General features: G+C 41.0%; 1 protein-coding gene across 1 annotated transcript; it reads right to left on the bottom strand.

Annotated features, from left to right (window-relative positions):
* Positions 1–582: 582 nt before the first annotated feature.
* On the bottom strand, positions 583–13864 carry LOC146394026 (mortality factor 4-like protein 1). The gene is made up of 12 exons (XM_084937079.1): positions 13671–13864; positions 13270–13316; positions 13108–13175; positions 12912–12998; positions 11494–11574; positions 11274–11299; positions 10965–11053; positions 10558–10659; positions 10030–10118; positions 9102–9274; positions 4312–4396; positions 583–2256 (listed from the first exon to the last, which is right to left on the bottom strand). The coding sequence occupies exons 1-12, from the start codon at positions 13708–13710 to the stop codon at positions 2172–2174; spliced, it is 972 nt and encodes a 323-aa protein (XP_084793205.1). The 5' UTR covers positions 13711–13864; the 3' UTR covers positions 583–2171.
* Positions 13865–15958: the final 2094 nt, after the last annotated feature.

Here is a 15958-nt window from a genome sequence, read left to right as displayed (position 1 = left end):
TAATCCATATTTATATGCAGTATTTGTCATCAGTATCATAGGTGGATTAACCTGCAAGAGTCCTTGGAATGGAAGCAGTGTGTCCCTAACACGCTGCTCCTCTGGTTCCATCCTGACTCCAGATGTGCTGTGTACAACTATAATTAAACACAAAAATTTATACAGATGCAACTTTTAAATGTAGTACAGACAAAAACAGTGCTTCAGGACCGAAGTGTACAATTCTGAGGATTTTTTCCCCACTTTGACAAACCTCAGCCTTTTCTCCCCGTTTCCCTTACTTAAGAATAACTTATTGACAGCCACCCTTCCACTGAGACCATTTCTGATGAGGGTTCAGCAAATATTTTAAAGACACACTGCACAGCATGCACAGACAGCCAAGTGTTGGGCTGATAGCTCTTTGGGAATCACCTTATTGGTGCAAAAATCCAATTTTGTGTCTGTCAAACTGTGCATTTTTTGGACTATTTCATAAAATCAACAAAATAAATGGGACAAAATGATGTGTTTTTAAGACAGACTGCTAGTAAATGTGGGACTCATTGAATGTTGGGACACAGAAGAATGTATTTTCATAGATACTGGGCATCATTTTATTTTATTGGGTTACTTATTGTTAACGTTTATTTACATCTTCATTATTCTGGACATATGTTTTAGTAGGTGAAGTATGATTCCCATGAGTGAAGCTCGCACAGGTAAGGGTTGGAGCAGCTTGGGGGTCCTTAGAGTTGGTCACAGAGGCCCTGTTTCGTTTAGTGCACTGACAGCCTGCAGAGCGCAGCTCCGCTGACCTGAAGTGCTTGTGTTTCTGTGCAGACAAGTAAAAGCAACTTATAGACTCATATCTTGAAGTTTTTTTTGTCCACCCAAGTGTGCATCATAAAGTATCTAACAATACTTTAAAACAGGTTCTTTGACTGTAGACAACACTGGTTCACACCTGACACTGAGTGACTCTATGCTTAAAGAAACAAACATATCTCTTAGAATGGCCAGGTACAAGGACTGAACTGAAAATGAGTAAAAAAAAAGCAGCCACTGCATAAAAAAAGACCTCCAAGAACCCTGAAGAACTATTGTTCAAAGGCACTCCAAAAAAATTTAAAAAAGCAAAATATAAAGAAATGAGGGGTGGCTCAAGACATCTGCACAGCACTGTTTATGATATGTATATTTCTCTAACTCTCATACAACATTTTTCAGGGCACATTTTTTAGTCCACAGAACTCCATTTACTGACCAGTAAAAATCATTTCAAATTACAAACACACACCAACATATATAGGAATCAGACTCCATGACTGGATCATGTTTAATAATTCCTTGGTAATTTTCCCATGCTGATGTGGGGATATGTATGTTGTAGTCTGTCACGTGGTGTCAAAATCTGGTTGGAGGCATTTTGGATGTTTTACATTTGCAGGATTAACACTGAAAACTGATTTGTACTTTAACAGTCAACACATGTAATTGAAAGACTGATAATTTGACCCTGTGTCTCGTCAGGTGAATACTAAACCAAAACTTAGCAGGAGGATGGCTCTCTGTTTTCAATTTCATTTCCTGCTGCTGCTTTTAATTATTAGCGACATTTACAGCAAGATATGTCATGAAAGGAGAGAGATAAAACCAAATAATTTACTTGATGTGAAAAAGAACGCACAGTAAACAAGCTGGATACTGTGTATAAACATATATTTTTTTTTTTCTTTTTACAAACTGATACAAATACACAAGATACAGATACAAAAACATTAACTGCTGAACACTGACTGAGGACCAGCATTAAACTGCACCTCATTTGGCCGAAGAAACACCAATAAATACCCACATGCAACAAATATCTATCAGCTGGAATGCAAAAACACAAAAGAGCTGCTCTGTGGTAACGGACGATGAAGAACCACACTTTTATATGAAAAAAAAAAAAAGGTACATGAAAAGGAAAATGGGAAAAAAGAAAAGTGACTCAGTTAAAAAGGTTTCACAATTTTTTTTCTTCTTAACTGTGACGAGCTCCTGAGACCCTGGCGGGGGAAGCAAATCAGTTCAAGTGAAAAATATCGCCAAAGACTGCGCTCCAAAGGGTAGTCACGGATATTTCAGTTGTGGCCTGGGAGAGTGGGATGAGGTGTCTCAATAGGAAAGAGGTTTGCTGAGAGCTCTCACACAGCTTTGCGGTGGTACTCTGGGGGTGCGACCTCATAGTCGCTGGCACTGAAAAGGGTCGATGAATTCTTTACCAGGTACCTGAAGGAAACAAACAACTGATTGTCAGTGAGGAGGGAAGCAGGAACGCCTGGTGCAGAGTGTGTTGTTCAGCAGTCGTCAGGCTCATGCATTTACAAAATGACTGTTACAGTAAGATTAGATTGTGGCAGATGCTTCGCAGCCAAATTACAACTCTGAATAAAAGTCGAGTTTAGTTTGATTTTATATGTATGTAAACAAACGGGCAGAAAAAAAACCTTTATGGGAAAGTCATACTGAGAACTCAATGAGAACTGAGTGTTTATGTTTTCTTATTCAAGGAAATGACTACGCTTTGGATCAGTGATGAAGGCTCAAAGCTAAATCACCAGTGTTTTACTTCAATAAGTCTACAAGTTATATAGGAAATGACAACAGTGTCTGCATTTTTGTCTACCCTTCGTCTTCTCTATGCAAAACAGTCAGGATAAGAAACTGCAGTAAGATGGTGCATTTAAGAAATTAAAACCTCCATATGTACTTGTGAAGGGGTGAGATTTGTGGCTCAGCAGCAGGGGAGGGGTGGAGCAGTGGGCTCAGGGTGTGGTGTCAGGGTGGGGTTTCGGCTGGTTCACCACCGCTCCCACTGCCCCCTGTGGTTCCCTCCATTGCACTGGGGAAGGGAAATGACCCCTCAGTCACTTTAATTTTAAAACTGTGTCATTTTAAAATATACAGTATATTCTGTGTATTTACTATCTCACTCTTATTGCCTGTTTATGCCCTGTCCTTATCTTCAACGTCATGCGGCTCTGTTGTATCTTAAATGCTCCTTGGGGATAAATAAAGTCTTTCTGATTCTGATTAATGGAGATCTTTCAGGCCAAAACGCAGGCATTTCGCTGGCCCGAGGAAGAGTGGGCACTTGTAATAACCTGTTGAGGTAGTGTGTGGGGATGCATTCACGACCTGTAGGAGCATGTAGTATCTGTGGGTTGTCCGATGCTGCCGTCTGGCAGGGCCCTCACAAGAAGGCCCTGTAATTCACTCTATGAGAGATTTCCCATCAGAGCAGTGTGTTGATGACACCCTAAGCTATCCATTGACCAAGTGATAAGAACTGATGGTCACATGGTGCGCCCTGACACAGTGCTGACCTACACACACTTTGTATTGACTAAGTATAAGCATTATCGAGTGAGTCGCACAGAGGAGGAACACAACCAGGTGCTGGTGCCAAAAAGCTGCCGAGAAACGATTTTCCAAGCGGCTCATTATAACCCCATGGCAGGGCATTTGGGATATGACAAAACTCTGGAGCGAATAATGGCCCGATTTTATTGGCTGGGTGGACTTGCACCCAATTTTCAGATAAGCTTTGGCTGGAGTTGCCAAATTTCATCATTCTTGCTTCCCTCCATTGTGATAACCATGACACACAGGCCCAGAGAGTGGATGTTGCTGCACTACAACAGCAGTTTGCAAATGTGTTCTTCCCCTGCCTGGCTGTACTTCACTCATAGAGCACCATTCTGAAACACGCCTTGGTATGAAGTCATGGCCCTACAGGTTAGGTGTGCATGGGTGCTTTATCCTGTCACACTTCTGGTCCTTCAGCTGAAAAGACTTCTATATATAAAAAAGGAGTGTCTCCGCCCTGCAGGTCTTTTTTTGTTCAAGAGGGGATTTGATCAGAATTACTTTCTCTCCCAATCATGTCTCTCACACAGCCCGAGGCCAACCATATAGACCGTACCATACCTGCATGTTAAGTTATGTCACCACTGTATCAGTCAGTGTAGATGTATCCGCAGTGCTGTTCACACATCAAAACAACTAAACATCACGCACGAGTGATCTAAGAGACCATTTTCAATTTGGATTCAGTCCCAAAGAACGGCACGGTACCTCAGTCTGTCATAACGCGTCGCAACGTGTACGGTTAGTCTCAAGAAAAATACTTTCCAGAGCAGAAAATCGATTTCATGGCTTATGTTTTGAGGAACTGCAACAAGCCTGGCTGCACTAATGTGAATGTGAATACAACATGACATTTGAGAATTGGCCAAACATGACATGGAGTGACTGGTGTTGTGCTGGGAGTTAAAAGCTTACTTGAGGAAATCTTGGAGGTAACTGAGCAACAGAGCCAGACTCTTCTCATCCAGGGGAGTGTAGGCCAACATGGCTCCAATACGAACTGTTGGTGGAGGACAACATACAGCGTATGAGCAGCAATGCATACGGTAAATTTGGAGATTGAGGTAAGATTTCTATACCATCACCACAATCGAAAAATGTGACATAAAGAGGGGAGAAGCCTACTTTTCAAATAAACCGACTGGTGCTACAAACATCTAAATAAATACATAATACTTTAAATAAACTGCTTAAAAGAAAATCAGGGAATAAGGACCAAGTTGTAATGAGAGTATAGCATAAAGTGAGTTAAATGTGGGATATTGATCTGGTTAGTTCAGTAGCAGAGGGGGTTGAAATGACATTATCAACATGTGAGCTAGAGGGGCAACAATGAGCCAACCCCCAAAACAGGAATAGTTTTACAGGTGGAGGCCTCTGACATTTTTCCAGACTGTTAGGAAAAAAATAATAAAATGAAATTTCAGCTAATTTCAGTCACGTCTAACAATCCAGATGATTCACTTTCATCCATGAATTTACAAAACTGCTTAAAAGGTGAACCAGAAATATTGAATTAACTGAACTGAAAGGAGCCGATATAAGTTCTACTGCAACATGTAAAAAGAAGCATGATGATTAGGAACACATATTTTTAATGGGCCTAGAAAACTATAAATTAAAAATTTTTGCATGCTTCTAGCAGTATTTAATATTTATACAAGGTGAAATTAAACCTTCTATGCTTGTGCCCGTGAAAAGCAAAGAATGATTCCAGCTTCAAATTTTGCCACTTTGTACTGCATTCCTACTATTTTTCTATCTGACTTTGGAAGTTCTAATCTGACTGCCAACTGCAATTTAAACTTGCACTGAGAGCAAAATCAACTTCTTTGAAGCAACGTTCATGCGGAGGAGCATCACTGCTAATGAGATCTGGGTCTCCAGCTAGGACACTGAGACCAAACCGAGGTCTTCAGTAGAGTGAGAGCACTTTTTTCTCTCCCTTTAGCTCAGTATTTATGGAGTTGTGCACCGTGTCCCCAGGTTTTTGTCCTCCCAGGTTAAAAGCCAATGAGGAGTTTAACCGTATCATCCTGTGGTTCAGCGGTCCCCAACCTTTTTTGCGCCACGGACCGGTTTATGCCCGACAATATTTTCACGGACCGGCCTTTAAGGTGTCGCGGTTAAATACAACAAAATAAAACTAGTACCGGTACTGAAAAAAATAAGATTTATTCATAACCAGTGTTGGGTAAGTTACTTTAAATTAGTAACTTAGTTACATTACTAGTTACTTCCATCAAAAGTAACTCAGTTACTTCAAGTTACTCGTTACTTTCAAAGTAACTAGTTACTAGGGAAAGTAACTTTGGTTTTACTCAGAATTCTCTTGTTAATGTGTTGCTTCCATAACTTTGCCAGTCTTCTAGCTTGCTTACTTGCCACAAGTGCACTGTGCCACCTACCAATAGAAAGGAAAAAATAATGTGCATATTTCCACGAGAGAAATCCCACACCTGGACCGTCGTTGACCACAGCCATGATTCTAGCCTACGTTACAGCGTCATGTGCGCTTTTTACATCCAACACAAAAACTGCAGTCGTGGTGCTTTCGATTGTACTCAGAACTCAGAAATTCTGCCTTCCGAATAGGAAGATGTAGGTAACTCCAGACTGCAGATGAGTTGCATACAGGGCTGGACTGGGACAAAAAATCAGCCCGGGCATTTTGACTATAGACCGGCCCACCATTATAGCAAAAATCATAAAGCCTTTGAATGAAAACAAACACTGTTGTGACAGTGATGTACACTGTCTTGATGGTATATATGTATCAATCTATCAATCGTTTGTTGTAAGACTCAGATAATTATTTATTAAAAGCTAGATATTTTAAATGAGAATAAGAAAGTATTTCTTTGTGCCCCCCTTTCCCTGTTAATGCCCTACCTGCCCCCCTGGCAAAACTTTGCTAGACCCGCCCCTGCACAGTTACCAGCTGTCAGCTACATAGAAAAGGATCCTGGTGTTATTTGTCTCTCAGAAACAGTTCATAACTTCCCTTCAACTCATTCATGTTAACTAAAAGGTAAACCTGTTTCTCCATCACCTGTTCAGCTCTGATGATTCAGTAAGGACATCTCCTGGTTTCATCTTCATGTTTCCCTCTCACCAGATAACCAAACCGACATCATGACCAGCAGCTTTACAGCTGTGGCTCCAGCAAACATCAGCTGATACTAGAAAGTAATATTAAATAAATTCTAACAACAGCTGATCAAACGTTCTGCTGTTGTTTAACGTGACATCCGCTGGTTTCCTCTTTCTGGCGCAAAGTGGGCGATAAATAAACAAGAGGGAAAAGCCGATCAGCTGATCATTGATCAGTTTCATGATTAAAGTAGCAACAGGAGAGGGAGGGGGAGAGAATGAGAGAAGAAGAGGCAGCTGTGCAGCGTAACGACAGAATAACTCCAGCTTTGTGTCTTTTTCATTGTAGCTGAAGTCCGGGACAAACTGTTCCTTTTCACCTAAATACGAAACGCGTAATAATTTCTCTGAATATGAGACGATTCCGTTTTTTAGGGAACGGTTGGCAACTCTAATAATTAACTGTATGAACAAAATAAAGTTCAACATCAGTAACATAGCACCACCCAGCTGTATAGAAACTCCATCATGCTAGCTAGTACGCAGTACGAAAAAGTCAGCATAACGAAAATAAATTCCAACTAAACTTGGTTTATATCTGACCCAGATGGACTGCAGGTTATAACTTCTTACCTGAAGTTCAGTTCACCTGACACTGGGACGGGCGGCCACTTCGGGTCTCTCCTCCTGCCTCCCCTTTCCCTCATCCACCTGCTGGCTTCCACCACTTGCTAATGTTACTGAATCTGTGGAAGCTCCGCGATAGCCACCACACGAAGTAACGAATAACGAGCCTATTTAAATCCCAGTAACGAGTAATGCGTTCCTGGTTTTGGCATAATAACTAGTTACCGTGCTCGTTACCACAATAATAACGTAGTTACTGTAACGCGTTACTTAATAATGCGTTAGTCCAAACACTGTTCATAACACACGTGAAAAGACCCAGGAAAACCGAATTAATGATAAAAACGATACCAAAATAACGCTGAAAACCGATAAAAACCCTGAAAATCATACATTTCACACCTGAGCCTCAACTCTCGCGGCCCGGTACCAAACGACTCACGGACCGGTACCGGTCCGAGGCCCGGGGGTTGGGGACCGCTGCTGTGGTTTTCAGTGTAAATGAAATTAATAGTGGGACGTGCCTTGTTACAGCAACACAATCTTGCTCTCACTTACTCTACCTAGCACATTCATTAGGCTCTCTGTGACTTCGTCTCCTTTTTCTAAAATGAAAATGAAGAGTTATCATTTCATCATGGAGCAGGACTTTCGAACACAAACAGTCTGAGATGCCCAAACAAGCATCTGTGAAGGGAACAGCGACCAAATTTATTTAAGATTTTTTTCTGTTTTTTTCTTGTTACCAAGTGAGAACTTGATTACGCTTCATATAGTTTACAGTGCATCCAGAAAGTATTCACAGTCCTTCACTTGTTCCGCACATTGTCATTTTACAACCTTGTTCCAAAATGGATTACATTTTTTTTTCCAAAACTGAATAATGACAAAGTTAAAAAAAACAGTCTGCAAACTTGCATGACATTCAAAACTGAGCTCAGGCGCATCCTGTTTCCACTGATCATCTGTTCAGATGTTTCTACAGCTTGAACGTCCACCTGTGGTAAATTCAGTTCACTGGACATGATTTGGAAAGAAACATAGCTGTCGATATAAGGTCTCATAGTTGCAGGTCATGTCAGAGCACAAACTAAGCCATGAAGTCCAAGTAAGTGTCTGTAGACCTTGGAGACAGGATTGTACTGAGGCACAGGTCTGGGGAAGGGTACAGAAAAACTGAAGCAGCACTGAAGCTTCCACTGAGCACATTGGCCTTCCTCATGTCTAGAACTGGCCTCATGACGAACCTGAGCAATTGGGAAAGAAGAGCCTTAGTCATGGAGGTGACTGAGAACCCAGTGGTTATTCTGACACAGCTCCAGCATTGCTCTTTGGTGGACCACCTGGTTCAAGCCTGTAATCAAGCCTGTATGGGCAGCAGGACGTTGGAGACTAGTCAGAGTTGAAGAAAAGATGAAAGCAGCAATGTACTTGATGATAACCTGCTACAGAGAGCTTTTGATCTCAGACTGGGGCTAACATTCATCTCCCAACAGGACAATGACTATAACCACACAGCCAAGATATCAAAAGAGTGGCTTTATTCTTGGATTTCCTTGAGTGGCCCAGCCAGAGCCCAGACTTTCACACCGTTGAACACCCCTAGAGATCTGAAAATGGCTGTGGAGTGATCCTCTCCATCCAACCTGATGGAGAGGTTCAGCAAAGAATAATGGGAGAAGCTGCTCAAGTTTGTAGCAATATACTCAAAAGGCTTGAGGCTACAATTCCTGCCAAAGGTGCTTCAAAAAAAGTATTGAACAAATACGTAAAAATGTGTGTAAATGCTATATTTTCAATAAATTTGCAAGAATTTTAAAGCAAACTGTTTTCACTTTGTCAATATGGGATACTGTGTGTAGAATTGTGAGGTGAAAATGAATTTAATCCATTTAGGAAAAAGGCTGTAACATCACAAAATGTGGAACAATTGATGTGCTGTGAATACTTTCCGGATACACTGTATATGTTTCACGTGTTCCTACCAAACAGACGCAGCAGGTGCGGTGCTCCATACACCTGAGACATCGGCACATCCGCGTGTTCAGCCAGGATCTCGGCGTACTGCGGCCTCTCAAACTTGTAAAGCAGCTGAGTGCCCAGCATGACGTTGAAGTACTCCCGGATCCCTGCCACCACTTCACTCACAGCGTATTCCCTAAGCGAACGGAGAAGAGAAAAGTCACGTATTTGGAGAGATTACTGGAGACAGCAGAGGTCACCTCTCTATAGAACAGTCAATAGTAGTTTTGAACAGTTGCATGAGAGAAATCACTGGGCTTACTTCTTCTCAAAGTTGTTTTTGTTGTGCTGTGATGCAGCAAATGTGAGAAAGCACACAAGTCCTATTATAAGAAGACTGGTAACAGCAACTGTCACCCCAATAACTGGCTACAGACTATTAAAAAAAGAGAAAAGACAACAAAAACTTACTTATTCTGGTGTATTTTTATTTTGATGCAAAAAGGCAGCATGCTGTGATATTTAAAGAAGTACTCAGATAAAGGATGCCTAAAAAAAGCTTTAAAAAAGAGCCTAAAAAATGAGTTAGCTCCCAGTTTCCACAATTCTGAGAGAGGGAAAAAATTGAGTCGTGTAGCCAAAATAATTTCAAAAATTCCTGTGGTTTAAAAGCGCTGTTTGACTTACTGTGAAGGCTATAATGCACAAAATACACGACTTACAGTTTTAGTGAGATCAGTGGTGTTGTGCCCTTAAAAATATAGCTCAGCTAATGGTATATGTGTTAGTAAGTGTTTACAAATATCTCTATTAAAAGCAAATTTGTAAAGTGGAAGGAATTTAAGTCTTATGTGGCTGACAGATGCTGTGCCGCTGAACATTTTCATCACAGGATATCAGTGCTTCCTCACGCCTCCATTATTCTGAGAACGTCAGGATGTTTACTCTTACTTATTGTCCGAGTTTCCTTTTGATTTCTTGTAGTTTGCATAGTCCTCCAAGATGGTCTCTACATTCTTCTTAGCTGGCAGATGAAATAACTGTAAGCAACAGAAATGTTACATTTCCATCAATAAAAACATCCAGACATCAACTCATTTCAAACTCAACTGTAACATTTACTCTCAGTCCTACATTGCAGAGCATCCTGTGCATGTTCTGACTTTGAAATGAGAAGAACAAATGAGCATGCTCCAGATAGTGATTCTGCCTGAAGCGCTCTCTTCAGACCTGTCCATTAGAAACTGCCGTTTAGGATGTGAGTGGTAGCCAGAGGTCTAGCTGTCATTAGCAGTGTTGCTTCAATATATCACGTATTGGGTGGGTCAGTTTGACCCAAGATTTTGGGATCCATTGTGCAATCAAGAGACAAACGAGCACAATTGGTCCAGAACCTGACATTTCTAGCCATCGCATTTCCATAAATATATGGATAAATATGAAGGAAACAAGTGAAACCTGCTGTGATTTTATTTTCACCTGTTTCTGTCGGGTAATGAGGTCCCAGTCATCCACCAGCCAGGGTTTCAACTCCTCTGGGATCTTCACCTTCACTTCCACACGGTTGGTGAACATCTCCTCCTGGATACACACACACTATATGACCTTGCTGCTTTTAAAAGTTTTTGTGTATTTGTGATAGCAAGTGTGGGTTTTACGCCCACGTGGTAGACTGGTTCACTCATGCAGGAATAACTGACTCTTTGAACAATTTCACAAGCTTATTGAAGAAATGAGACAGGACCAGGATGTTTTGTACTGCCTGGAGTGTGGACCTTTCCCCCCCCCAACATCTCAGTATTTTCCTCATTCTGCTCACACCTCAAGAAAGAAGCTCAGTTGCTATTCTTATAAAAAGTCCAGTTCCAATACATGATGATACATACACTCTCCACTGTGGGATCAACCCGAGCCCTCTTCTTTCGTGGCCCCTGGGGCATCTCGCCGCTGCTGGTACCTTCACCTGGCCCTGGGGCTAAAAGAAAAGGACAGCCATCACAGCTTAAATAATACACAGAAATAAAAGGTGAATATGTTTATTAATAAGTCTCAGATCACATCAGACTCCATAAATACAACAGTACTTGAACCTCACAAAGCCACAACACCAAAGAGCTTTACTATAAGAACAAAAAATATTCTGGAAGAAAGCTACAAAATTCAATAAACATATTTTGTACAAATATTTGACTTACTCTTCTGTTTTGCCTTTTTCACTTTCCTACAATGCAAAAAAGGACATCATGATTGTTCTTATGATGTGACACATATACCTCAAGTTGTCTTAATGCAATTCATTGCTTTGACTACATGCGAGCATATAGCACTTTAATAAATAATATCATCAAGGTTGCATCACAAGAACTGAGTTATTAAATGAATTATTACAGGAGGGAAAAGAAGCTGGACACTCACAGATCAACATTTTTCTGCTGCACAGCAGCAATCTTCTTGCTTGGTGCTAAGCCCCTCATCTTTCCCTCAACATAATGATCCCTGCAGAAAAAAATCAAGAGAGAGAGCACAATTATAGAAATGTATCTAAATTACTTTTACTGACCACCGTTGAGTTGTAGTGATGTATCACACCGTGGTGATGCAGACACGGCCTTGCTGTTTGATTGGGGGTGGGGGGGTATTTTAGAAATACACTGTCTGCAGCACTGACTTAACTGTTTCCAAAGTGGCCTCACAGTGTAGCGGTTTACAAACAAGTTAAAGATCCCTGGGTCGATTCTGGGAGGAGACACAAATCACCAAGGGCATCTGGCATTGAAAAAACTGCTAACATGCACAGCTACCTGCTGTGTAGCCTGTTTACAAAACACTCTGTTCCATTTGCAGACAGTGGTGTGTGATGTGGAGTCAGACAGTGTTCTCGTGGCACGTTGCTCAATAAGTTGTAAAATCTCTTCTGGAAAAGTAAAAACCACCCCGCCGTTTTCCCCTACCAACATAACTTTATGTGTTAAATATGTCTGATATTACGTATCATGTATATCATATGGCAGAACTGACAGTAAAGTTCATGTTAATCACAAAAACACATATCTAATGATATCTGAGATTTCTGAAAATATCTGAAAAATAGAATAAAGAACATTCAGCCTTTACTTAAAGGACTTTTCTGCTGCTCTTGTGTACAGAGCACAATACTGGTGCTACCTACACATTCAGTCTCACACTGACGTTTCCTCATTTGCACCGTAACATACACAGACTAGAATAATCCATATAAGCTTCATAAGAATCCATGTACACACTATATTTATATACACTGACAGTAACAACTATACAACTGTATGTAGGCTTTAATATAGCTTGTGTAATTCATATTTATACTTTGATACTTCATACTTATTTTAACATATGCATCTCATATTCTTATAGCTCTCCATTTTATCTTATTTTTGATTCATTCTTGTTCACAGGAAAACAAAAATGCCCTGTAAATACTATGGAACTCGCAATAAAGCTGATTTTGACATTAAGATATCACAAAAACAGTATAGTGAAAATCTGATTATATATGTATGTATCCACACAAAAATACTGATCAATATATTGATATAGCATTTATTTATTTATTTTACCTCCCAAGAATCTGAAATTGGATGTGATTGGGCAGACCATATTGTGTAATGTCAACTCTAAAAGCTGCAAATTCTAAATTTATCCAGTCATGCCCAAAACAGAGCACAAACGGCCCCCTACTTTTCTTATGGCTGCTTTTCTTTGACAGAAACTCTAAAAAGCTGACTGGACATTAGGAAGAACCGAAAACTCACAAAAACACTTCTTGGTCATGTCTGTGTGGGAAGAGGTTAACTCACTGATTGGCCTTTTGAAGCTCTTTTTGTTTGGCAAGGTTGCTGTCCACATATTTGAGAACTCTGCTTTCAGGAACCCATTCATCCCAGCTGCAAAGGAAGAAAAAACCCATCACAGATTCTCAAACGTCATCACAATTCCTATCCAAATAGACGCACAGAGAGAAATGTCAGCCTATATTCAACTCAAGCTGCTCACTTTTTGTTCCATCCGCTGTAATGAATGAAGTATTTAATCTGCTTATCCTTTACGTTGATCTTGACACACTGTAAAAGCGAGAAAACACACAGGCCTTGGATCAGTTTATTTTTAACTGGGAATAAATGAGTAATAAGACCCTCATAAAGTATCGGGACAAACCTTTGCTTCATAGAGCAATGGCCCGTGAAAGCACAGGACTCTTTCACCTACGAGGAGGGGAAAACTAATGTCAAAAGCACGTTATGATGTTCAATACACCCACAACTAATGTAATCAAACGAGCCGCTAACGCAGAGCACGAACAGCAAAGCTAGCTAACAGTTAGCCTTCCGTTAGCGTCTGTAAAGACTCCAGCTTGAGCTAGCTTTACTGTATGCGCTTCATTGCGATGTTACGTCAACGTAAGCTATGTTTTCATTGATATCTGAGCTGTATAAAGCCTCTTTCGCCTTCCCTAGGGATCACTATCGTCGAGCTGCAGCTGCAAGAACAACAACAACAAACCCGCCCCCTTCCAGCCGCTAACTGGGCACCATCGGTGCTTTTTTCCCCCTACCGACCTTCTTGAAATTTAGGTTTAGGGTCCTGTTTTGGCGCCATTCACGGAGTCAACTGTTCGGACCTCTGAATGATTAAATTCTTGCATTGCCAGAGTCCATTTCTTCCAGGCACAAACACCTCCGACATTGGAGCCAAAGCCAGGGGAAGCCGAGAATGGCCTGCCTGCTGCGGGTCACCTGACCACCGTCAAGCCCCTGGGGGCGTGCTGCGTTCAAATGCTCCTCGTCAAACTCGTACAGACAATGATTTTCTCTGACTTTCAGGCAGACTCAAGATTTTATATTCATAAATATGCAAATATCTACTACACACACGCACACACACACACACATATATATATATAGTTTTAAACACCACTAACACCCAAGAGGTGATTTGTCTGCAGGAAAAACCCAGCCCCTTCAGTATTAGTAGTATTTAAATTTCTCAAGGTGTCATTAGGGGAGACTGCTCATTTCTTTCTATGGTGCTGCAGTTGAATAATTTCTAATTCTTATCAGTGTGGTATCCAGACTGTATGCCATGTAAGGAGTGGTAAAAACAGAGGGAAAGATTACTGGCTGCCAGTTGCTATCCCTGGAGGGCATTGCCACCTACCTCAAATGAGCACAAAACATCATCAGGGGCAGTGTTCACCCAGTCACATGCTGGCTTCAACCAGCTGTAGGTTTTCAAGTTTTAATTTTTTTTGGTCTTATATAGCCACAAACCAACAGATTCTAAACATCATTTCTGTCAAGCAACAGACAGAAGAGGGATGAAATTTTTGTGCCCTCAGCGCGGCAGGAGTTTTTAGCCTTTTCTGGCTGGCAAACAATTTTTGGGCCACATATTTCCCATGAACTCTGAGTTGTCACACTGTAATCACAACATCATATGAGATATATGTATTTTTAATTGCAAGGATAAAATGTGCCAAATTCTAAGTGTTTTCATTTGCAGGTCAGGGAAGTTCATGCAATACAATACTGCGCCAAAGTCCTGAGTCACTCTCATTTCAGTGTACTAGTAAAATATCAAATAGGTGCTATTATTTGTTGAAACATGGACAAAGATACATGTAAATATAGTAAAGTCAATATTTGATAAGACCACCTGTATTCTTTATCAAATCCTGAACTTTCTTAATCAAGCTACATTAAAGCTTATTTAAATAGTTTCTTCTATCAATGCTGGCTGCCTTTTGTTCTGTTCTCTGATGATTTAAGATCAGCCCACACTGCTTCAATAATGTTGAGGTCCGAGCTCTGGGGAGGCCGATCCATGACTGAACTGGATGGACTGAACTGGCTTTGACTGCGCTGGCAGTGTTTTGGGGATCATTATAATGCTGAACAATGAAGCTGTTGCCAATCACACCATCTCCAAGTAGTAGATGGAAATCTCATGGTACTTTTCTGTGTTCATTATGCCATAATTTTGGCAAGCTTCCTAAACACCGCTGGTTGAAATGCAGGCCTAAACCACTACACAGCCTCCGCCGTCCTTTGCAGATGGCTGTAGACACTCACTGTTGTACCTCTCTCCAGAACTCATCCGTACATATTGATGATGAGAAAAGTTTCAAATCTGGATTCATCACTCCATAGTACCTGTTGCTACTGACTTTCCAGTTGCAAGTAGCTTAACAAACAAAACATTCCTCTGAAAATAGTCCAGATCAAGGACTGGACTGAAAATGAGTGAAAAACAGCCAATGTCCAAAGAAATCCTGGCAGACTGTTGCCCAAGAACAACTTAAAAATGACAAACCGTTCTGGCTCCTGGAAGCAAAAATTCTTCCTGAGAACCAGCCTATCCTTTTTAATGGTCTATATTTTTTGACTTATTTGAGCTACCCTAATAAGTCCTGTTGTGCTCAGTAGAGGACATTCTGGCCTTTCCAATGATATCTTGTGTGTTTGGGTGGCCTCTTTTAGTTTCAAAGAGGCAGGACATCACAAAACAAGTTAAAGTGAAGGATACTTGTTTCCTCAGTTCTCAGCAATGTTCCCTCTAAGCTGCGCGCGTGCGCAATTGCGCACTGCTGGCACGGTCTCTGCGCACAGAAAATCTGCGTTGCGCACAAAAAAATCTAACCTGAATTGAAATTAAAATGAAAACTTTAACAATTCTGTTTTGCAGTGTTAGTCAGTAAGTGACTGGCTGCTCCCGTATGGGATTAGAACGATGCCACCTTATCCCATAGTCCAGCCAATAATGCGATTCACAGTTGTATATACGCAGCTACTCAACGTCGTTGACAAGCTACAGCGTCCTTATGTGCCGACACCGGTGTTTTAGCTAG

Source organism: Perissodus microlepis, chromosome 1 (assembly GCF_051167445.1).
Source record: "Perissodus microlepis isolate ML-2025 ecotype Zambia chromosome 1, ASM5116744v1, whole genome shotgun sequence".
NCBI classification, from domain to species: domain Eukaryota; kingdom Metazoa; phylum Chordata; class Actinopteri; order Cichliformes; family Cichlidae; genus Perissodus; species Perissodus microlepis.
This window is presented reverse-complemented; position numbering and strand designations above follow the sequence as displayed.

Coding starts and splice junctions, on each gene's coding strand:
- LOC146394026 (XM_084937079.1), bottom strand. CDS start 13,710: ATGGCGCCAAAACAGGACCCTAAACCTAAATTTCAAGAAG. Junction 11,575..12,911: donor GAGCTTCAAAAGGCCAATCA/GTGAGTTAACCT, acceptor TTTTTTCTGCAG/GGATCATTATGTTGAGGGAA. Junction 10,119..10,557: donor TCATTACCCGACAGAAACAG/GTGAAAATAAAA, acceptor TGTTGCTTACAG/TTATTTCATCTGCCAGCTAA.